General features: G+C 41.1%; 2 protein-coding genes and 1 non-coding gene across 5 annotated transcripts in view; 1 reads left to right on the top strand and 2 right to left on the bottom strand.

Annotated features, from left to right (window-relative positions):
• The window catches only part of LOC137047196 (uncharacterized), a 39,440-nt gene that overhangs the window by 5,103 nt on the left and 10,944 nt on the right, over window positions 1–23,393 (top strand). Inside the window, exons 4-6 of one of the 3 annotated variants that reach the window (XR_010899168.1) lie at window positions 1,663–1,739; window positions 4,278–4,364; window positions 4,575–9,236. The gene's annotated coding sequence lies outside the window, so the exon portion shown is untranslated. Of the gene's footprint in view, window positions 1–1,662; window positions 1,740–4,277; window positions 4,365–4,574; window positions 9,237–12,931; window positions 12,987–21,771; window positions 21,965–23,393 lie in introns of those variants that run through there. The other 2 variants (XM_067424802.1, XM_067424799.1) reach the window with 2 other exon arrangements.
• On the bottom strand, window positions 4,195–4,301 carry LOC137047203 (U6 spliceosomal RNA). The gene has a single exon (XR_010899170.1). It is a non-coding gene; the product is annotated as a U6 spliceosomal RNA (small nuclear RNA).
• LOC137046022 (uncharacterized) overlaps window positions 11,498–23,393 on the bottom strand; it is a 39,803-nt gene continuing 27,907 nt past the window's right edge. The window contains exons 6-15 of the mRNA XM_067423078.1: window positions 21,623–21,668; window positions 18,017–18,553; window positions 17,725–17,912; window positions 17,590–17,640; window positions 17,328–17,410; window positions 16,719–17,176; window positions 14,339–14,657; window positions 13,410–14,208; window positions 13,104–13,316; window positions 11,498–13,009 (exon numbers count right to left, since the gene is read on the bottom strand). Coding sequence (XP_067279179.1) covers window positions 12,303–13,009; window positions 13,104–13,316; window positions 13,410–14,208; window positions 14,339–14,657; window positions 16,719–17,176; window positions 17,328–17,410; window positions 17,590–17,640; window positions 17,725–17,912; window positions 18,017–18,553; window positions 21,623–21,668 — 3,401 coding nt within the window. The 3' untranslated portion in view covers window positions 11,498–12,302. The remainder of the gene's footprint in view (window positions 13,010–13,103; window positions 13,317–13,409; window positions 14,209–14,338; window positions 14,658–16,718; window positions 17,177–17,327; window positions 17,411–17,589; window positions 17,641–17,724; window positions 17,913–18,016; window positions 18,554–21,622; window positions 21,669–23,393) is intronic.

The following is a 23,393-nucleotide window of genomic DNA, read 5'->3' as shown; positions in this document are numbered from 1 at the left end:
TGCGTCTCTCAACTTTCTCTTCACAATATCCCACAGATTCTCTATGGGGTTCAGGTCAGGAGAGTTGGCAGGCCAATTGAGCACAGTAATACCATGGTCAGTAAACCATTTACCAGTGGTTTTGGCACTGTGAGCAGGTGCCAGGCCGTGCTGAAAAACAAAATCTTCATCTCCATAAAGCTTTTCAGCAGATGGAAGCATGAAGTGCTCCAAAATCTCCTGATAGCTCGCTGCATTGACCCTGCCCTTGACAAAACACAGTGGGCCAACACCAGCAGTTGACATGGCACCCCAGACCATCCCTGACTGTGGGTACTTGACACTGGACTTCAGGCATTTTGGCATTTCCTTCTCCCCAGTCTTCCTCCAGACTCTGGCACCTTGATTTCCGAATGTCATGCAAAATTTGCTTTCATCCGAAAAAAGTACTTTGGACCACTGAGCAACAGTCCAGTGCTGCTTCTCTGTAGGCCAAAAGTGGCTTGACCTGGGGAATGCGGCAACTGTAGCCCATTTCCTGCACACGCCTGTCAAGGTGGCTTTGAATGTTTCTACTCCAGACTCAGTCCACTGCTTCCGCGGGTGCCCCAAGGTCTGGAATCGGTCCTTCTCCACAATCTTCCTCAGGGTCCGGTCACCTCTTCTCGTTGTGCAGCGTTTTTTGCCACACTTTTTTCTTCCCACAGACTTCCCACTGAGGTGCCTTGATACAGCACTCTGGCTATTCAGCCTATTCGTTCGGAAATTTCTTTCTGTGTCTTACCCTCTCGCTTGAGGGTGTCAATGATGGCCTTCTGGACAGCAGTCTTACCCATGATTGCGGTTTTGAGTAATGAACCAGGCTGGGAGTTTTACAAAGCCTCAGGAATCTTTTGCAGGTGTTTAGAGTTAATTAGTTGATTCAGATGATTAGGTTAATAGCTCGTTTAGAGAGCCTTTTCATGATATGCTAATTTTATGAGGGTTTTCATGAGCTGTATGCCAAAATCATCAGTACTAAAACAATAAAAGACCTGAAATATTTCAGTTGGTGTACAATGAATCTTAAATATATGACAGTTTAATTTTTATCATTACATTATGGAAAATAATGAACTTTATCACAATATGCTAATTTTTTGAGAAGGACCTGTATATATATTGAAGCGGCAGTGGATTTCAGAATCGCCCTTTCAGTACTAATGAATCCTTCGCGTGCTATCGGAATTTAAAAAAAATCCCACTTCTGAAGTCATGATGACGAGCTCATTGCATTCAGATCTTCTGTTTAATTTGTATCTAGGAAACTCGTATTTACGATAATTCCGATAGCACGTGAAGGCAGCATTAGCTCCCGTCCATCTTCTGGAATTACGATTCCAAAAAAAAATGACATCCAGTTTTTTTTTCATCTGTAACTACTTGAGGTTACTTTTTGCATTTAAACATTTGACCTTGTTGAGATGTTTCTTGTCTACAATCTGTTCTGTCAGCTCATGCTCGAATGAAGAAGTTTCAAGTCTTGAATGGAGCAAAGAGCGTTTGTCCTGTAATTCCTCTGAATTACGAAGAAAGGTTGCGTTAACATTTATTTAGTAAAACGGTTGGTTAAGTTTTGTTTGTGGTGGATGGAAATAAACAGACATTTTGTGTTTCTAATTCTTGTTTTTGCTGCGCTTTCAGGTACACCATAAAAACACAAGCCAAGAAAAACGACACAATTCGTCAGCCAAGCTATGGGGAAACAACACGCATGAATGGTATGTGCATTTCAGTTATTTTTGTACATTGGTATTTATTCTATATGATCATATTGGGTCAAATTCGTGTCGATTTCTGCTCGTTTGAGTCGGAAGGCACGAAGGTTCAGAGTAATCATTAGTGATGCTAATACTAGCTTGACGTGGTCATACTCACTTCTAGTCGGAATATCTGAAAATATTCAGAAAGTCTGAAACTGCTCCATTGGGCTGTGATTATGGGGCATGTTTCAACCGAACCAGGAAAGACCTCAATTGGATAGACCAACAAACAATCAGAACAACGAAGCGACGCATTACGTTAGTTGTCAAATGTCAACAGAGCTCAACTGCATTGTGTTGCTAATGCGTGTTGCTTAAGCCCGCCCTGATGATTTCATTGGTCCGAAAAGTTTCTGTTTGGGCATAATCACTCCTCTATGTATCGAGTCCAGACCGAACCGCCTGAGCTAAAATGTTGTGGGCGGGGCTGAGTTCGGGCTGGCATCCAGGATATGCTAATACGTTAACCGGTTACTTACGTAATGAGTGCTGCATCTTAAGACGCTATGGGAAATAATCTATTTATTTCGGTTAGTCAACGCAATACGACTAACCGTTCGAAAGGGATCTCAAGGGTGGTAAATGTAATCATTGCGAATGCTTAGTTGCAACATTCTTCGCTTGAACGCAAACTGTTTATTTTCATATAACTTCTGTGAATTCGAGATAAAGGTGTACATTCAGCTGTGCGCCAGTGAGCCATTAATGCGAGACTGCCACTGTGACGCCGTCCTCCAGTGGTTGGCCAGCGAACTGCATGTGTCGCACTGTTTTTTTCACTGGATAGATACAGTATGGAATATCAAAAATTACAGTAAATTCATAATTACTGTAATTATGAATTTTACATTTTACATTTAATCATTCAGCAGACGCTTTTATCCAAAGCGACTTACAAAAAGGGGAGAGCAATAGAAGCAACGAAACAAACAAGGCCAACAACCTGCAAGAGCTGTAAGAATTCTCAGTTAATCGAGCACAGTACACAAACTTTTTTTTTTTGGACAAACAAACAGAAACTTTAATTGGATAGTTAAGTGCTAGTCTTTATTGGTCAGGTGCAATTGGAAAAGCTGTGTCTTAAGATGTTTTTTAAAAATGGCTACAGACTCAGCAGCACGAATTGAGATCGGCAGGTCATTCCACCAGTTGGGAACGGTCCAGGAAAATGTCCGTGAGAGGGATTTCATGCCCCTTTGGGATGGAACCACGAGGCGCCGTTCACTCGCAGAACGCAAGCTTCTGGAGGGTGTGTAAGTCCGAACAAGCGAGTCTAGGTATATTGGTGCAGAGCCAGTGGTTGCTTTGTAGGCGAGAACCAGTGCCTTGAATTTGATGCGAGCGGCCATTGGCAACCAGTGCAGTCTGATGAAGAGAGGCGTGACATGCGCTCTCTTCGGCTTGTTAAAGACCACTCCCGCCGCTGCATTCTGGATTAGTTGCAAGGGTTTGATAGTGCATGCTGGAAGGCCAGCTAGAAGAGCATTACAATAGTCCAGTCTGGAGAGAACAAGAGCTTGGACCAGGAGTTGTGCAGCCTGTTCTGATAGGAAGGGTCTAAGCTTTCTGATGTTGTATAAGGCAAATCTGCAGGACCGGGCTGTTGCAGTAATGTGGTCAGTGAAGTTTAACTGGTCATCAATCACAACGCCAAGGTTCCTGGCTGTCCTGAATGGAGTTATGGTTGATGAACCGAGCTGAATGGAGAAATGTTGATGAAGTGCTGGGTTGGTTGAGACAAGTAATTCTGTCTTTGCAAGATTAAGTTGAAAGTGATGTTCCTTCATCCAGTCAGAAATGTCTGTCAGAAAGGCAGCGATACGAACACTGACTGTAGGATCATCTGGTTGAAATGAGAAGTAGAGTTGAGTGTCATCAGCATAGCAGTGATAGGAGAAGCCATGTTTCTGAATGACAGGATCACATGTTGCTGGAGAAGAGAAGTGGTCCAAGGGGACTGAGCCCTGGGGAACCCCAGTAGCTAGATGATGTGACTTAGACACTTCACCTCCCCATGACACCCTATAGGACCTACCTAAAAGGTAAGACCTGAACCACTGGAGGGCAGTTCCTGAGATACCCATCTTCTTAAGTGTTGACAAGGAGGATCTGGTGCTTAACTGTGTCAGAAGCAGACAGATCCAACAGGATGAGCACTGAAGGATTTGGAAGCTGCTTTTGCCAGTCTCAGTGCCTCATTTACCAAGAGCAAGGCAGTCTCAGTCGAGTGGCCGCTTTTAAAGCCGGATTGGTTGTTGTCCAGGAGGTTGTTCTGTTCAAAAAACATAGAGAGTTGAATGAACACAACTCGCTCAAGTGTCTTTGCAATGAAAGGCAGAAGGGTTTTGGATAAAAACGTCTGCTAAATGATTAAATGTAAATAATTAATTAATCATTATTAATAAATCATAATCAAAATGAGGAACGCTTCACGAATTTGCGTGTCATCCTTGCGCAGGGGCCATGCTAATCTTCTCTGTATCGTTCCAATTTTAGTATATGTGCTGCCGAAGCGAGCACGAACTGAGTGCTTGGAGGAGAGCTATTTATAGCCAGGACCTTCAGCTATGCATTTCATAGGTGGTAAGCGGACAAATCCCTTATTCTACTCACTTATGTCAAATGTGACTGTAAATCATGGGGACATAATCATGTTAACCTTTGAAAAACAGAATATTTTCAAAACCGCAGTTTTATGTAGGTTTATCGTAGTGGTTTTTTTCTGAACTGTAGAGCATATGCAAAATGAGCCTGTCTGTACAAGCAGTGATTGGACATCTCGGTGTGACACAGGGGAGCTCTTTATCATACGTCACACACCCTCCCCCAGCAGACAGCACAGAACTTCCCCCGGCAGACAGACCTCCCCCGGCAGACAGCGTAGAACTTCCCCCGGCAGACAGCGCAGAACTTCCCCCGGCAGACAGCGCAGAACTCCCCCTGAGGCAAAGCCTTCCTTGCCGCAGAACACAAAAGACCAGAGACCAGGAAACTCTCCTTCCGAACAACTGAGGCTGTGTAAACATTGAAATGCTTGAGGTCAAAGAATCACACAAAACTCAACAGCTTATAGAAACATTTGATCTGACGTAAAGATCAGTGCCTGCTATAAAAAGTCTTTAGCTACACTGAGACCTTTCTATATATAGCTTATCTATTAATCTTTCAAGAATTTCTTACATTTTTTCTATCCGTGCTTACCTGCAAAGCTTATGTAGATGAGCAGCAAGTCGGCATATAAGAATCTTTAGTGACACTAAAGACTGTAGTAATGATCACAGGAATAAAATATAGCTGCAAGCAGCCATTACTGGGGCCAAGCGCAACAAAAGCAAACAAGGACGCTAGCACCAGACCAACTGCAAAATGAGTAAAGACATTTGGAGACAATTTTTAAGCAAAAATGTTGAAACCCCACGTTAATACATTAAGAGTCAATTATATGTTAATTATAGCGCCACCAAGAGGCACAATCCTAACAATGTTTGTATGTGTCCTCGGAGTGAGCCCATAGATGTGTGTGTCGAGTTTGGTGAAAATATCTCATTTCGTTTTGGAGTTATAGACATTTATGTGAAAAAACACATAAAAATTCACTGACACATGACTTTGATTGGATTTTACTACCCCTTACTATCAATATTTTTAGATTTAGGCTTTAACTTTCAGGTATCGACCTATGTTTCCGAACTTCTGACGCTGGTTTAGTCTCGATTGGACTAGCGGTTTTGAAGATAATATTGACAATTTTATCTTATATGGTTTTATAAGCGCACAAACCATACATCGAAACCTGGCAAATCTGGTATCGTTGGACTCGGCAAGGATTAAGGCGACAAAAAAAGTTACTCCCATCAGAATATGTCAACCACCCCCAAAGTTATAAGCGTTTGAATAAAAACTATTCTCCACTAGGTGGCGCTGTTTCGAAACTTCTCAAGCTGTTTCAGGTCATCGTGGTGATGACCCATAACAAGTTTCGTAAGGATCCGTTCATGCATTCATAAAATACAGCATTTTAGCACATAATTCAAAATGGCCGACATGGTAAAATTGGATGTCATGGATGGATGACGCCCCGAATCTAACGAGACCAAATTTATGATTTTTGGACAAACGGTTCAGAAGTTATAAGCCAAAATAGCCATTTTTCGTATCTCTGGACCAGTAGGTGGCGCTGTGCCGAAACACTGCCTGTTGCCTCAGATCATGCTTGTGATGACATGTACCAAGTTTGGTCTGAATACGATGAAGCGTTGCGGAGATATAGCCTTTCGTGTGTTTTTCCAACCGCTACGTAAAATTTGTCCGCGCGTTTATCGAAAGCGATTTGAAGAATCAACTTCAATTCCATAACTTTTTGTAAGCATGGTGTGAAGATCATCTGGTTCAATGCGTAATCGGTAAATCGGACCAGCGGCCTAGGAGGAGTTCGAAAAAATTGGTTTTCGGTTAATTAAAAATGGCGGGAAAAATTACACAACGGAAAATGACATCATAGGGTGCAATCGACTTGGCTTGAGCCATGGAATCAGAGGGGAAAAAAATATTTTGTTTCTATCCCTTATGGTTCAAAAGTTATTAATATAAACATGACTGAAACTTTGGACAGTTGGTGGCGCTACAGGGAATGGTTTAGAGACTCCAAATTTGGTGTGGTTACTATTGCTACTGACCTCTATCAGTGTACCAAATTTCAAAACTTTCCCGCAAACGGTTCTATGGGCTGCCATCAGTGGCGATTTCTTTAATTCTTTAAGACTGCAAGGGAAGCTCGGCTTCCCTTATAATGTCACAAAATTAATGGTCAAATATGTACTATTATATTAACATTGTATTGACTAAAAATGCCTTAGAAAACGTTCATCTTCAGTTACATATAGCAGGTCGGCTGACTCGATTTCCTTCTCATACATTCCCGCAGCGTCAGTGCATTTGCCTATTGAAGCCCAGCGTCCATTGACTTCAATGGGGCTGCTTTGAACGTTTTTTTTCAGCGCTTCGAAACTAGACGGTCATTGGATAAACGCTGCGATTATGTCCCGCCCACGGACGCTCAGCGTCTCTGGGAGTGAATGGGGAGTGGGCTGGCCCGGACGCCGAGCTTCTGCGTGATGATTGGAGGGTCTGCATCTCCTTTTGACTGACAGCGATTCTGTACTATAAGGAATCACTGAAGCTAATCGCGCTCAGCCCCATCGCGAATTTCTCAAGTTCAGTCGAAATAAAAACTGCTGCAACCTATTTCTTTGATATTTGCTTGGCGAAATTGCTACATTTTCATCATACATTTCACACAATTATACACCACATTCCTTGTTTCAGTTTTACAGAGTTTAATATTTTTTTAGATCGTTCATTCATTCACAGGGTAAAAGACCATTTTCTTGAAAAGGAACGTATAGGGCAGAATTTACTTTTAAATAAATAAGACAATTGGCCGAAAATGAGCTTCCCCTCTCTGACAGACCAGTAGCCGCCACTGGCTGCCATAGACTTCAATGGCGGAATAATAATAATAAGAAATCTAACGATTTCAAGAGGGACCCTAATTACATTTTAAAGTACACTCAAATAGAAAACAATTACACTAAATTGTAAGAGAATAAATACAGACTTGGCTTGGTGTATATCTGTATTTAATACTCAAAAGACATCAAGTGGCAAAATTGTTTTTCAAGTTTTGCCATCACATGAATACATTACAATAACAGTCAATTCAAATTGTAAAAATGTTTTCACTGTATTTTTTTTATGGTGTTACGTTAAAAAACAAAAAAAACAAAAAAAACACTCTGCACTTGCCAGCTGACTCAAAAATAGACCTCACCATCGCCCCTCATGAATGGCCTCTGATGTTATTGAATAATGCATTTATGTATAACCCCTTTAAACCATATTATATGGCCGAACAGGACATTAAATCTTAGACATTAATCTTTTATTGTGGTCTGAAAAAGAAAGAGGGCCATCCGGTTTTAAAATAACACCAGTGTGAGTAAATAATGACTATGAACATCAAGATTTGTTTGTCACTAGGGGGAGCTTTACACAGTGTCCCAACCAGACACGACCAGTTAAGATGAAGATCCATTTCTTACTCATTTACATTAGTCAGCAATGTTGTTGCTTTCCTTTCTTAATAGTTCACGAGGTTTAGGCTATTACTGTATCACTCTCCCCATTGCATTTGCACATGAATGCCTTTAAAAATAATAATATTTAATTTAAATATATTCCTACATTACACAATAGGTTATATAAGGCAAATGCATGTTTGCAATGTAACAATAGGTCTTTTTGAAAGTGGTAGGCCTATGTCAATAATGCTTAGTTACATCTTAAAAATAGAAATAAAACAAATTATTAATCGCATCAGTGGTAATTGATCCTTAAAAAGCCAAGAAACTTTAGTTAACATTGTTCTAAATTAATTGCTATTTTCCAACACATTAGGCCCTATTATTAGGCCAACATTATTTATTTATTCTTTCTTTCAATTTGACCTCTTCTATAGCTAATGAACAATAAAAATAGCTGGATCAATTGCTTTGTGGCCAGTTACCCTTTTTTTAAAGAAAAAAGAAAAAAACTGCTGCATGCTAGGGTTTAATATAAAACCACATCACTTCAGTATGTGAAAAGGCCATGCCCTCAAAATAATTACACTGTAAATAATCCAATGGGTTTACCAGTTGTTGTTTGTTTGTTTGTTTGTTTTTTGTGTAAAATGACATTGTCACATCTTTTGTTTGGTTTTATGACGACATATGACGAGTTTCTTATGCACTTTAATTTTCCTTTAATTCTCTCTTGTTTTTTTTCTGCAAACATTTCTGCTATAATTTCCTTATGTAGAGATGTGTTGTCGTCGGTTGATGTGCCCATAATTAATCCAACTGATAGTATATATCTTTATTATGGAAAAGGTTCTCTTTCATTTTGAAAATTACATTTTTAGACATTTAAAGTATGATAGTGTGAATAAGGGAGCGTTTGTAATTAGCGGTTCATTTTAAACTTGTCAAATTTCACATTCATAGTTATCTGATAGTTCATTCACAAATGAAAATTAGCCCATGATTTGCTCACCCTCAAGCCATCCTAGGTGTATTTGACATATTTCGGACGAATACTATCAGCCTATGCATAATGTGGCTTAGTGTATAAGGAAAAGAGTGTGTGTATGAGTTAATCATGGGCTAAATTTTTTATTTTTGCGTTAACTATCCATCCCTTTAAAGAATTTGAAATCGGTTTCTCTGCTGTGCTGAACGTTGCGATATGTTTCACTAGCTCCCGCCCAGCCCCCCTCGACCATTGGCCGACCGACGAAATGTTTCACTAGCCCACGCCCAGCCCCCCTCGACCATTGGCCGACCGACGAAATGTTTCGCTAGCCCACGCCCAGCCCCCCTCGACCATTGGCCGACCGACGAAATGTTTCACTAGCCCACGCCCAGCCCCCCTCGACCATTGGCCGACCGACGAAATGTTTCGCTAGCCCACGCCCAGCCCCCCTCGACCATTGGCCGACCGACGAAATGTTTCGCTAGCCCACGCCCAGCCCCCCTCGACCATTGGCCGACCGACGAAATGTTTCGCTATCCCCCGCCCAGCCCCCCTCGACCATTGGCCGACCGACGAAATGTTTCAGGCCCCGCGCTCGGATTGGCCGCCGGACGAATAGGTTCACGTCCGGGACTCCCTCGCCCCATTGGCTCTCGACGAATTGTTTCTCCCGCCGACGACCGGGGGAGACGAGAGTGAAAGCGACAGTACGTTAAGCGTTGGTTCAGAGTTTTATGGCAGTCACTTACCGTTTTATTCTGTGATAAAAGCAATTCTCACAGGTCTATTGATATTAATGAGAAGCCGCGTGTTCTCCCCTTTTTACAGTCTGGTTGTCCTTGTCCCTTAAAGTTTGTAGGATTTACCCTGTTACTTCGTTTAAAGGGGGTGGACATTCACAGTACAAAGTGCACAAATAAAAATCGTATAACGTTATCCTTTTAGCCTATAGGGACGTTTTCATGCAATATTTTTTTCCCCAGAGATTTTTTGAGGGGGAAAAAAAGAATGCTCTTTATATTATGTTAGGAATGATCAAAATATAGATATTATATATAGATAGAAATTGCTCCTTTTCTGATCAGCCAGGGGGGAAATGGTTGCAATTTACGTTACATACATTTTGAGGGGATTCGTCTTGTGAATTTTTATTTTATTATTTTTTGGTATTATATCGCCCGTTAAACGTACATTAGGAGTGCATTGTTCGTGGAATGTGCTTTACTGATCGGTAAAAAATTGCTCTGTTAGCTGCAGATTGCTCATAAAACCCATAGATAAAACCACATTTTAGATTAAGAAGATGGGCGTGTGTGGTCCTTTGACATCCTCAGCGCAGGATGTTCCCTGAGTCATATAAAATTATTCCCAATACAGGCAAAATTAGCTTGCGCTGGTGCAAACACAGTGCAATAACTGATATTAGCAAGACAACATTGAATAATGTATTAGTAAATGTTGTAAAAAAAAAAAACATGAACTAAGATTAATAAATGCTGTAGAATTTTTGTCAATTCTTAGTTCTAGTTAACTAATAAAACTAGTGAAACCTTATTGTAAGGTGTTGCCAAATTAATAATCCATACTTTGTACACAAAAAAACACATTATCTTGCTTTTGTAGTTCTTTTTAAAGACACTGTGAGTCTGGTAGTTGAGGCTCTATTCAGCATGTGTGAACGACCCTCCACTGAACCTTGATTGACCTTTGAAAGGTGTCAAGCTCAGAACCATAAGAGATTCCTACACTGTGCCGAACGTTTTACTGTGAATTATTTATTTATTTATTTATTTATTTTTTAGGCTGGTCTGCCTAAAGGAGGCAGAGGTCTACCAGCGCTTGTAAGTGTCAAAATGATTTGAAAGTGCTATGTGTTCATTAATTTCCCCTTCCTTTCCAGAGAATAAACATGCAATTGTTTATAATGAATTGATTTGCTTGTTATTATTTCAAAAGTGAAGTGATAAATTATGCATTTAAAGTGGCCATTGTTAATGTATTCTTATTTCTTAGTGTCCACTTTTGACTATTTGTGGATAAGACTTCCCATGTGTAACTTAAGTCCATTGGGTTATGTACACACATCATGGACACACCTAGACAAAACACGAACTAGGCCTTGGACACACTTATACACTTGCAGGCAAATGGGACCTCAAGACACGCACATACATTTGAACATCTGACCTCTCTTATTATATTTCTTAATAGGCCATATAGGGGTTGATCTTTGAGTACAGTGATTGGATGACCTGGACATCGTGGATGATTCTGCTTTGATCTGGTGTATAAATATATATATATATATATATATATATATATATATATATATATATATATATATATATATATATATATATATATATATCCCTTCTTCCTTAATAAACTTGAGAATGGTATGGTACTAATCTGTCTCTGTGTTTGATCATTCTCCCAGGATTGATCTTGCGCTGCTGCCACACATCACAGCGGTTGAGGTGACTGTTTCCAACTGATAGCTTTGAGGCTGCAGATAGTCTACCTGAAAAATGAAACGGTGGCCCTTACTGTTCACAGAAGACGAGTACAAATTCCAACACAAGGCTTTAGTTTGAACGGTGGAAGAGAGTGGTCGTAATTATGCAAGTAGCTAAATAATTGTTTTACAATAGAAATTTTAAATGACTCACAGTAATAACCTGTAATACAAACTAGCCAACTTTTTTGTTGTAACAAATTTCGCTGTTTTGAATTGAAAATATGTTATCCAAAAGTCCTTGAACAGGTGGTGAGGGCTGAAGAGGACAAAAGAGCCCTGATGCACGCCAAAGCCATCGTGTGGCGAACAGATCCAAAGACTGTGCGGAGAGCCAGAGTCTGGAGTCTGGACACTGTTTCTACAAAGGAAAAGGGTTTTGTAGGGTCGCAGCCGCGGACAATGTTAGTGATGTGCATAGGACAACTGCCCGGGGTAGGAAGAAGAAAGTCTGTTTCTCAAGGCCTGTCTCAGAAAAGTTAACCTGCCATGAGTGCCATCTGTGCCAAACTCGATCGTATGGTATGGTGGCAAACCCCTCATGAGCACAAAACTGCTCCCACTAAATAAATGTCTTTAAAGGAAGTTTTTTTTTTTTTTTTGGTAATTTTGTATTTAGTACATATATTTTATACTTTTTATGTTTTGATTCTAGAGTTTGAACTATTTAAGTGTAACTTAAAGATGTTTTAAGGGTTGAATTGCTATTAAATGAATCCCACGTACTGTATATCTTTATAATAGCAACGTTTATTAAAATATGTACATCATTTATTTGAAATAGGACCATGCTAATGAATAAATTGGAAACAATGAGCAGTACAAAGGCCAATAAATGTTCAAAAGTAAACAAATCAAAAGTTAAATAACAGAAAACAAGTAAATAGAAACAGGTAAAGGATATTCATATATAAATAACATTTACAAATAACCATTTACGGAGAAGGATTTTCTTCATTCCTCTCATCTCGCAGCCACTCTTCCAATGTCTTTCCCTCTGCCGTGGCACAGAAGTTGAGGCTGCCCACCCTGCTGTGGCCAAACTCTTTTCTCCTGGGCTGCCCACATTGCCTGCACGTGTAGTCTTTTCGTGCGGGTTGCTGGGGACGGGGCAGCCCTTGCTCCCGTGCTAAAACATCTGCTGCCTTCCTCTTCCTCCACAATGTTGTTCTGCTCATGGAAGCTGCTGGTGGAGCGGAGAGAGCAGGTGCCAGAGGGCTATACAGGGCGGCCGGTGGTGGAGCGGAGAGGGCGGCCGGTGGTGGAGCGGAGAGGGCGGCCGGTGGTGGAGCGGAGAGGGCGGCCGGTGGTGGAGCGGAGAGGGCGGCTGGAGGTGGAGCGGAGAGGGCGGCCGGTGGTGGAGCGGAGAGGGCGGCTGGAGGTGGAGCGGAGAGGGGGACTGCCGGAGAATCAGAAAGGGGTGCTGCTGGACAAGCAGAGGTGTGTATTGCATCCTTTGTGGGCATCAAAGAAAGAGGGGAAATGGTGTGGTCCTGTTCTTCATCCTCATCCCCACATCCCTCATCTTCCACTTCCACAAAGTTGTCTGGGACTCCTCCTGGGGCATCTGGATCCCGGCCAAAGTTCTCCCTGAACTCCCAGGACTGCTGCGAGCACAGGTACTCCACCCCGATGAGCTCACCTAACAAAACGAGAGTAAATAGAAAACAAGGTTTTAAAACAGACATCTGTGCATTACAAAGAAAACAACAAAACCTGGCATTATAGACACATACCTGTGTACTTTCCAGGCTTGGAATAGTCTTGAACAAGACTACAGCCAAGGAGACGCTGGCTAAGCTCATTAAGGCTGTGCTGGAACGAGCCACTGTAGCAGCGCAGCATCGGTGGAGCACCGTGTGTGGCGGCGGCAGCAGCACGGTCCTCGTTCCACCGCTCCAAACCCTCAAGCAGATAAGCCTGGAAATTTTCCAGGTTGGCGCTCGTTCCTGATTTTAAAAAAAGTAAACATTAACACATTTATAACTACCAAGTTCATGAAACAAATCATCACGGAAAAACGTTGAGGTGTGTAGTCTTACCGGGTATGAAGTGGTTGAGGTGGTTGTGGAAGCTCTTCAGGGAAGTGGACCCCCGAGCGCAGCGGTAGACAGGAAGTGTGAGCCCTCCCTTTGTGATACTTCCTGTCTGGGTGTACAGCTGCACTCCAGGAGGGTCCTGGATGCAGGGAAGATGACGCCTTTGAGTGGCCCAGATGACGTCCATCCTCTCCTGGTCCACCAAGGGGATGCCCATGGTTTCCCTGGCGTCCTTAAAGGCCTCCACAATCGCTCCGATCAGCTGCTCCGTCTCCTCCACGCCACGTGTGCAGCGTCGACAGTGCCGTGCCAGCTGTTTTGAGGTGAGCCTGCCGGTCAGCTGCTCTTCGGTGAGGCCCGTGATGCCCTGCCGTTGTTCCAGCTCCCTCCTGTTCGCCTCCCTCAGCAGGGCCACATCTCCCTCGTCCCAGACGAAAATGCAGGCAGAGAGCTTTGCCATGAACAGGGCGTAGAGTGGGTGGCTGTCGGTGTGCAGACCTGCAGCGAAGCGCCGCATGAAGTGCCACACGTCCAGACGAACCGCCAGATCACTCCAGCCGCTGAACATGGCAGCTGCTCTGGATGTGCCCACAGCAGAGCAGCAGTCTCTGTCCACGTAAAGGAGCGTGGGGGGAGCGACTCCAGCCGCCTCGTACCTCCTCACCAGGCCTGTGGTCATGGGCAGCAGTCCCTGACCCTCATGTGAGGTGAGCACAGACATTAGGACCTGTCCGTGCTCATTGCCCACATTGGTGACACAGGCTGCGGTCCCAGCTGCGGCTCCTGACAGTTTTTTGACAACCTATTGTTGGAAAAAAGAAAATTCAATAAGCTCCAGACAGATTACCTGCAGGTGTTTATATACAACTGTACATGTACATTTGGTCCTTAGTAACCAAGGATTTAAAATAATCTGCGATTTAATGCGTTACCTGTTTTGTGGAGTCCATCTTCAAGATGGACCCAAAGACAGTGGTGACCCTGGCTTTGAGCTCATCATACCGGGACCAAATGTCCACTGCGTGAACGGAGAGGAGCCACTTGGCGGTTGGTACAGGCGGCATGGGTGGTGGAGGTGTAATGTGCCGCGTGGTGGTGCCCTGGAATCGGTCACACACAGAGAGGTATTGCAGGGACCTCGTCATCCACTCCGCACTATGCAGTTCACATAGGTTGTGATATAACATAGTGGCACTGTTGCCGAGAGAGCGCTCCCTCATCAACATCGCCACGTTCATATCACAAGAGAACCTGTTAAAACACACAGACAAACCAAGGCAACGTTTATTGAAGGTCATTTAAAGTGCTTTTTCCTTTTTTTCATAGAGGAGGAAAATGTGTGCTGTTTCTCATAAAAAAATAAAAAAACTGTACACATTTTGATGAGAGGGACATCACACAAGTCAGGCGTATATTGTTTACTGAGTCAGGCACAGTGTTGGAATCTCTTATGGTTCTGAGCTTGACACCTTTCAAAGGTCAATCAAAGTTCGTTCACACATGCTGAGTAGAGCCTCAACTACCAAGATAATGTTAATTGTTTTTGTGTACAAAGTATGGGTTATTAATTTGGTAACACTACAATAAGGTTTCCTTGGTTTAGATTAGTTAACTACTTTAGTTAACATGAACTAAGAATTTAAAATAATTCTACAGCATTTATTAATCTTAGTTTATGTTTATTTCAACATATACCAATACATTATTAAAATCAAAAGTTGTATTTGTTAAAATGAATTAATGCATGCAAACTAACATGACAACTACATTTTTATTTACTAACATTAACAAAGTGTAATAAATACTTTAAAAAATGTACTGCTCACTGCCAGTTTGTGTTTGTTAATACATTAACTAATGTTGTTAACAAATGAGACCTTATTGTAGTAAGCACTACCATTCATTTTAACAGTATCAAGAGTAATTTACGCTAGTTAACGGTGTAACATTTCAGTACTTAATTGCACCTGCCTAAACCCTTTTTCTGTCAGGACCACTATCGTCAAAGATGATTGATTGACTATTAGCATGCAGTTTGGATTGGCGGTATGGTTCCGTTGGCAAGAACTCCCTGCGCATCCATGCAGCCTAGCATGGATAAGAGCAGGGAGAGTAGCAGTAACCCCCCTAAGGGTAAACAGAACAGAACCAACATAATGTATTGCAGATATATCATTAATGTTGATATTAAATGTACATGATAGTTCAGTTCAATGGGAATTAGGATACCAAATCCTGACTGACAAGAGAAGGGGCTGGGGGTGGAGGAGGGTAAATGAGCTCAGGAGAAACGCGATAGCTGCTGATAGTACTGAGGAGTAGGGCTGTGCGATATGGAAGAAAAATGCGATATGCGATACTTGTTAAATTATTCGATATGCGATTACCTTGTTAAATAATTCGACATGCGATACCTTGTTAAATAATGCGATATTCGATACCTTGTTAAATAATGCGATATTCGATACCTTGTTAAATAAAGCGATATTCGATACCTTGTTAAATAATGCGATATTCGATACCTTGTTAAATAATGCGATATTCGATACCTTGTTAAATAAAGCGATATTCGATACCTTGTTAAATAATGCGATATTCGATACCTTGTTAAATAAAGCGATATTCGATACCTTGTTAAATAAAGCGATATTCGATACCTTGTTAAATAATGCGATATTCGATATGCAATACGATATTGCAATTATTGTGTAAAATCCATTAAAAGAAATTAAAAACAGAATGATTCCATTCTTTTTCTGGGAAAAGAAAGCGTCGCTACAACTTCTGAAAGTGACCAGCAGCGTTTTAGCAAAAATGAAGGTCACATCTGACAATATAATTTTAACATCAATGTAAACAAACAAAAAATGTAATTGCAAATGTAATGCAGACACAAAACTGAACTGAAGGGATCACGCGCTTTCAGCAAGGCGACTTGTGCACGTTTCGGTGTGTGTGTGAGTCAGACTGCAAGTTGTTGTTTTTCACAAGTTATTGTGTTAAACAAGTTATTGTGTAAAGTTATTGTGTAACTCTTTTTAACATCAAGCAAATTACATAAGTAAAAGTTGTGTGCCCAGTCTATTCTCAGCTATATGCGTCAAAGCTTCGACCTAAAACGTACACTTTTTCAAAATGTTGAAAAAGCCTATTAAAATCATTCAGATATTGCATGCCGTTGTGATATGCATGTATGTATGTATGTACGCGGTGATACATGTTGTATTCCTATGGGTAGACATGATCAGCTGACAAGTTTGACTAACGTGACCAGCCAGAACTGACGCTATACGCTTGGTTTTCATGACTCACCGGTAAGTGAGGATAGCAGGGAACATCCTGCGGTGAGCTGGATCAAGCTGATCCAGTATGTCAAAGGACCACGCGGCCAGCTTCTTATGGCAGCGCTGACACTCCAGGTATTCTGTTGCCAGAAAATACCAGCCGTGTAAATTCAGCACCCGCCTTACTGTCTTGTAGAGCCCAGATGATGTAAATCGCTGACCGGACTGTCTGCAGTTTGGGGAGCTGCAGATCAGCTTGAAAGACCACATCCTGTAGGGCATCCACAAACACAGAGGCCAGGTGAAGAACTCGTCCGGCGACGCTGGAGGCTGATGATACTGCAGACGTGGCTGGGGAGGAAACCACCACATCTGCAGGTTATCTGTCAGCACCGCCCTCCCACCCTGGCTTCGGAAGAGGGAGCGGCCGATCCACTCATGCTGTTCTTTTGGAAGTGAGTGCTTCCAGGCCTCAGGGAGAACAACCTAGGAAAAAAAAAAAAAAAATATATATATATATATATATATATATATATATATATATATATATATATATATAATGAAACATTAAAATAAACATTTTTGATTATTTACCGATGAGACAAAAGCACTCTTCTGGTGGGTGTGAATACTGTACCTCAGAATCCGTGGACACCAGCCTTCGAGCAGCATTCTGCCGCGAGCGAGTTGAGCGGCTCGCCATTGAAGGAGGTGGAAGTACTGTAAATAACATCATTTTAATATTATAATTAATCATTTTATTACAATTAGAATACTTTTTATGTTAGAGACCATTTTGGATACACAATACAATATGATGTTAGTAAATAGTAAATGTATTTGTGATCACATATGATCCGGCTGAGCATGGAAAACAGATACACAAACAGAAAACTCACCTTGTGGCTCCACCTCCATGGCTGAATCCAGCAGATCTTCTTCTGCTGGCTCTGAGGGCAGAACATTAACAATATTGTTCATAATTACATTTGAACATACATAGAATTATGCCAGGAATAGATCTCGAAACTCACCGTGTGCTGTGTCTGGCTGAGAATGGGAGCTTTGGGTGGGAGGAGGAGAAGCTGGACGTGAAGTGTGCGGGACATCAGACTGGGATGCTGCCCTAATGTTCTGCTGGTCCCTCCACAAGATGTATTTCTTTAGGGCATCCATCTTGCTGTCTGTGCTGGTGTCCCGGCTCTTGATGAACCTCACATACCTGCACAAGAAACGTATACAATGAAATATAAATGACAATAATGATGATAATACAACAAATACAAAACCGCATACAATTAACAAGCAAGCATAAACATATATTACCTTTTCCTCTCCCTGTCCTTGGCCTCATAGAGCTCCTTGTAGGTGCTCTTCCTGTGGACCCCAAAGCCCACCAGACAGTCAGCCTCACAGCCAGGTAACATGCCCTCTCTCTGCCTGCGCACTTTGATGGCTTCTGCAATCTTCTCGAATGCGCAAGCATACTGTAGAAAGGCATCCTTGTTGGCCATGAGGGCTCCTCTCACCAGTTTGCCAGCCTCACGCTCCCGCTGATGCCCAGACAGGATCATGAGGGAGTAACCAAGGTCATTCTCCAGCAACCACTTGAAGGATCTCCCCCTGTATTGTCCAAACTGGATGGCACTTTGACTTGCCACCAGCAGGTCATCAAAGGGATCCCCTCCACCTTGGATAATCCTGACCTTGGCCTCCCCCAGCACAGCCTCAGGGTATTTTGGCACATAGGGCACCCCTTTAACCACTTCACAAATGTGGGCTTTCTCCACAGTGGCTGCACCCTTTGTTGCCCTCAGCACCAACTTTCCAGCCTCCAAACGCAGCTTGGGTTTGCTTTCCATTCTGCAACAGTAAAGCAAGTGCAACAGATGCTATGATAAACCATGTGTTGAAAAGCCCATACACTGAAGAAATGTTTATGAAAAATATACATCAAGGGTAATTGGAATACACAAATAAGTGTTTATGCAAAATGTACATCATCGAGGACAATGGACATACAAAATATTTATGAAAAAAATTACACTATATAATAGGTAACGGGAAGATCTGTCAAATTTTCTAAAAATCAGGAAAGCCAAGGACTCTTTTTATTGCTTTAAATAGTTTTCTTTTCATCACTGCTTATTATTATTCGTGGCATAAAACTGACATCAAGGGTCAAACAAACGGATCAGCATTCCGCATGCATTACACATTTAAAAAGTATACATTTACCGTCGATAATCGTTAACACCCCTAGCAGAGCGTGTGTGTATAACAAGGCAGAGAGAAATACAATGCACCTGCACATTTATACTAAATCTAGTAATAAAGTGAAAAACAAATGAAAAGTGTTGATTGCGGCATTAAATTTACATCTGCTCAAGTTGCATCCCTTTTTATGCGTTTTACCAGCGCTGAGAAGTATAACCAATCACACACGATATTGTTGAATTTGAAGAATACAATGGCCAATCAGAGGCGTTCAGATTAGTTTTGTTCAGTGCTCTAAACTCTGAATTCTGCATTTTCGTGAGTACTCTCATCATAAACTGATAAACATAAACAATTAGCCGAAACTAATATAAATCGGGATCTAACCTATTTTTGCAGCGTTCAGCAATGCAGCCAATCGCAAACATCTGATCATTCCAAAAAAAAATCTCTCCCAGTGCTGAAAGACAGTGCACACTCAAATCCTCTCTTTAGAATTTAACTTGTAACAAAAAAGTGTTGACATTATGTAGGCTAAATAAGATATTCATTGTACATTCAGCTTAATCGATTAGCAGAAAGTTGTAAACGCTTTTATGCACGCTCAAGATAATCCAATCAGAATTGACACGAAGAAAACACGAATGTTTTGCTACATTAGGAAATGGGTAGGCTAATAATTATTTTAACTGTTATAGTTACGTGATTTGGCATGGCAGCCAGTTCGAATAATTATTAACCATTAAATAAGATCGTCTTGAAAAGTGGTTCCATTTAAAAGTTTAAATGTGTTTATAAGGAGGAATATCGCATAGCTTTACTAGAGTTGCTTCACCCTTCGCCTGTGATCATTTAAAATAACTTTTTTATAATATGCCTCTTTTAAAGACAACACGGATAAAACATGAGAAATGATTAAATACTATATGTTGACTTACGTGACGAGAAAAAAATCCAAGGGAGACAACAGGTGTAAATCGACCAGGAGCAAGAAAAAAAAATACGTTGAAAAAAACAAAACGTTTTTGTGTTAAATTTAGGCTATTTTTTAAATTAAGCTGATGTAATCGCCGGAGCATAACTGTATCTTGAGTGTTTCGAAGACGACACTCACGGCAGCGTCGGCGGCGAGGCTTCAGCCAATAGGAGGAGAGGTTTGCTCTCTGCCAATGGGAAGGACGCGCGCCCCCTGAAAAAATTCGTCGACAGCCAATAGGGTGAGGGGGTCCAAGGTAGAAACCGGGTAGAAAAACGATATTAAAATAAATTCCAATGTAGGCCTACATTATATATACAGTACAGGCCAAAAGTTTGACACATTACTATTGGTAATGTTTTTGAAAGAAGTTTCTTCTTCTCATCAAGCCTGCTTTTATTTAATCAAATAAATATTGTGATATATTATTAAAATTTAAAATAATTGGTTTTCAATTTATTATACTTTAAATGATCATGTATTTCTGTGATGCAAAGCTAAATTTTCACTATCATTCCTCCAGTCTTCAGTGATCCTTCAGAAATCATTCTAATATGATGATTCATTTTCAAAGTTGGAAACAGTTCTGCTGCTTAATATTTGTTCAACCTGTGATACTTTTTTTATAATACTTTGATGAATAAAAAAACACACACACAAAATAGAACCCTTTTGTAACAACAATATACACTACTGGTCAGTAATTTGGGGTCCGTCATTTCTTTCTTTCTTTTTTGAAATAAATCAATAATTTTATTCAGCAATTTGTTAAATTGATAAAAATGTATAATAAAGGAGATTTATATTATTTGAAAATAACACCCCTAGTACAGGGGTGCAGTTCTTTTATTCATCAAATATATTAGGCAGCAGAACTGTTTCCAACACATATAAATCAGAATATTAGAATGATTTCCGAAGGATAATGTGACACTGAAGACTGGAGTAATGATCCTGAAAATTCAGCTTTGCATCACAGACACAAATGATCATTTAAAGTATAATACATTGAAAACCAAATATTTTAAATTGTAATAATCACAATATTTAAAAAATAAAAATAAAAAAAAAATCTGTATTTTTTATCAAATAAAAGCAGGCTTGATGAGCAGAAGAAACTTCTTTCAAAAATATTACAAACAGTAATGTGTCCAAACTTTTGGCCTGTACTGTGTATAATAACTTTTTAATGGGAAATTTGAATGCTAATGAAAAAAATACGCCACACATTAAAAAAATGGATAAGACAATTAACATGCAAAGGCAAATAAACTAAGATGGCCTTTGTGAAGGCAGAAAACTAAAATAACAGTATTTTATATTTTATATATTTTATATTTCAGCTTTTCTTTTCTTTTTTCTTTTTTTACACCACTCTGCATTTTCGTTTACCCATTTTGCAGATCACATAAGTCAACATAGCTACAAAATCCTTAAAGGGTTGAAAATGAAAAGGAGGTTTTTGCCACCCAAAAATGAAAATTAGCCCATGAATGATTTACTCACTCTCAAGTCTGTCCGTCACATAACGTGCTCAACACGCCTCCAGGAGGTTAATAAATGCCTTTGGAAGTGAATTGATGCATTTGTGTAAGAAAAATATCCATATTTAAAAATGTATAAAATAACGTTTCGGCCCGTCGCCTTGGGAGATTTGACTGAGGTGGCCTCATGGCCAACAACGATACACCTTAAGAAGGTCTCAGAAGCCATCAAAGTGTGCAGGCAGAGAGAGTTACCTCTGGTGGACTTTGGGGTCCACAGGAAGAGCACCTACAAGAAGCTCTATGGAGCAAAGGACAGGGAGAAGAATATGTGATATACACTTCTGCTTGCTTGTTAATTGTATGCTGTTTTGTATTTTTTTACTCTTATGTATTGTTTCTAGCTATGTGGAGTTCATCAGGAACCATCGCACCAGTGCAGGCAGCAAGATGGATGCCTTGAAGTACATCCTGCAGAGGGGTGGAAAAAAGGTCATCCTCTGCATCCCAGCTTGCTGCCCTTGCCGCACTGCATGTCTGGCTGCTTCTCCTCCTCCCCCCACCGAAGCTCCCATTCCCAGCCAGCCACAGCACAGGGTGAGTTTTTATCTATATGTGCCATAATTCTATGCACGTGCTAATGGTGAACATATAATGAGCTGCACTGATAAAGTGCTTATTAATCTTTGTTAATGTTAATTCCAACATGTACTAATACATTATTAAAATCAAAAGCTGTATTTCTTAAAATTAGTTACTGGGAACTAACATGAACAAGCACGAACAAGCTGTATTTTTATTAACGTTAACAAAGATTAACAAATATAGTAACAAATGCAAATGGTTAGTTCATGTTAGTACCGGTAATTACATTAACTAATGTTAACAAATCAAACTTTATTGTAAAGTGTAACCATTACACAAAACAAGCCAAATCTTTCTTTTGATATTTTTTCACCAGACACTGTGTCTGCCAGTGAAGGTTCTATTCAGAATGTGTGAACGACCGTCCCTCCCCCCAACTGAATTTTACTTGACCTTTCAAAGGTGTGAAACTCTGGACAATAGCATTCTAACCACAGATATACAATTAATAAAGGCTAGATGTCTCGTCCACGCTGCTGGCCAATGGAGGTCACCGTCTCACCATCCGCACCTGGCGGCCATCTTGTCACAGTCAGCTTCGCTCACTCGTAACAGTGTGTTTTAATGGGGCATGCCCATTGGCAAGTAAAAATGCCCCATTAAAACACACTGTTACGAGTGAGCGAAGCTGACTGTGACAAGATGGCCACCAGGTGCGGATGGTGAGACGTGTAATGGTTACACTTTACAATAAGGTTTGATTTGTTAACATTAGTTAATGTAATTACTAACATGAACTAACCAGCACTGAGGGGGACGTACAAGATCTTAGCTTTTTGAGGTCAATCAGGGGACGCTTTCTGTCTGGTGAGCCAGCTATAAAAGTAACTTTACGATTCTCAGATTATGTTAATCGTATTAATCGTGTAATTTCTAACAGGTACAAAGACTACCGGAAGAAGCTTGAAGGAGATATGCTAGTTCTGAGTGTGCCGTTACCTCAGATCAGCATGTTTTCTCACACTCTGCTTCCAGTAGCCAGGCAGAGGATGTCAATGCCCGCTGCCCCTGGGTCAGCACTTCAACCTTTCCCCTATGTTGACAACCCTGATCTGTCAGGTCAGGCCACACAACGTGCGCAGCTTCATCAGCACCTGCGCTCTCTGCTCCAGCGGCAGAAACAGCTGAACAACTCAGTGGAGGAATAGGAATAGGAATAGGAATAGGAAGGCAGCAGAGCTTTTAGCTCAACAGCAAGGGCTGCCCTCTCTACAGCAACTGGCCTGAAACGAGTACACATGCACTCGATGTGGGCAGCCCAGGAAAAAACAGTTTGGGCACACCGGGGTGGGCAACTTCTACTTCTGTGCCACGGCAGAGGGAAAGCCAGTGGCTGCAAGAGAAGAAATAAGGGACGTCCTTTTCTGTAAATAGTTTTGTT

The sequence above is a fragment of the Pseudorasbora parva genome, chromosome 18 (assembly GCF_024679245.1).
Source record: "Pseudorasbora parva isolate DD20220531a chromosome 18, ASM2467924v1, whole genome shotgun sequence".
In the NCBI taxonomy this organism is placed as follows: domain Eukaryota; kingdom Metazoa; phylum Chordata; class Actinopteri; order Cypriniformes; family Gobionidae; genus Pseudorasbora; species Pseudorasbora parva.
Note: the sequence above shows the minus strand (reverse complement) of the source record. Positions and strands in the feature narration are given on the sequence as shown.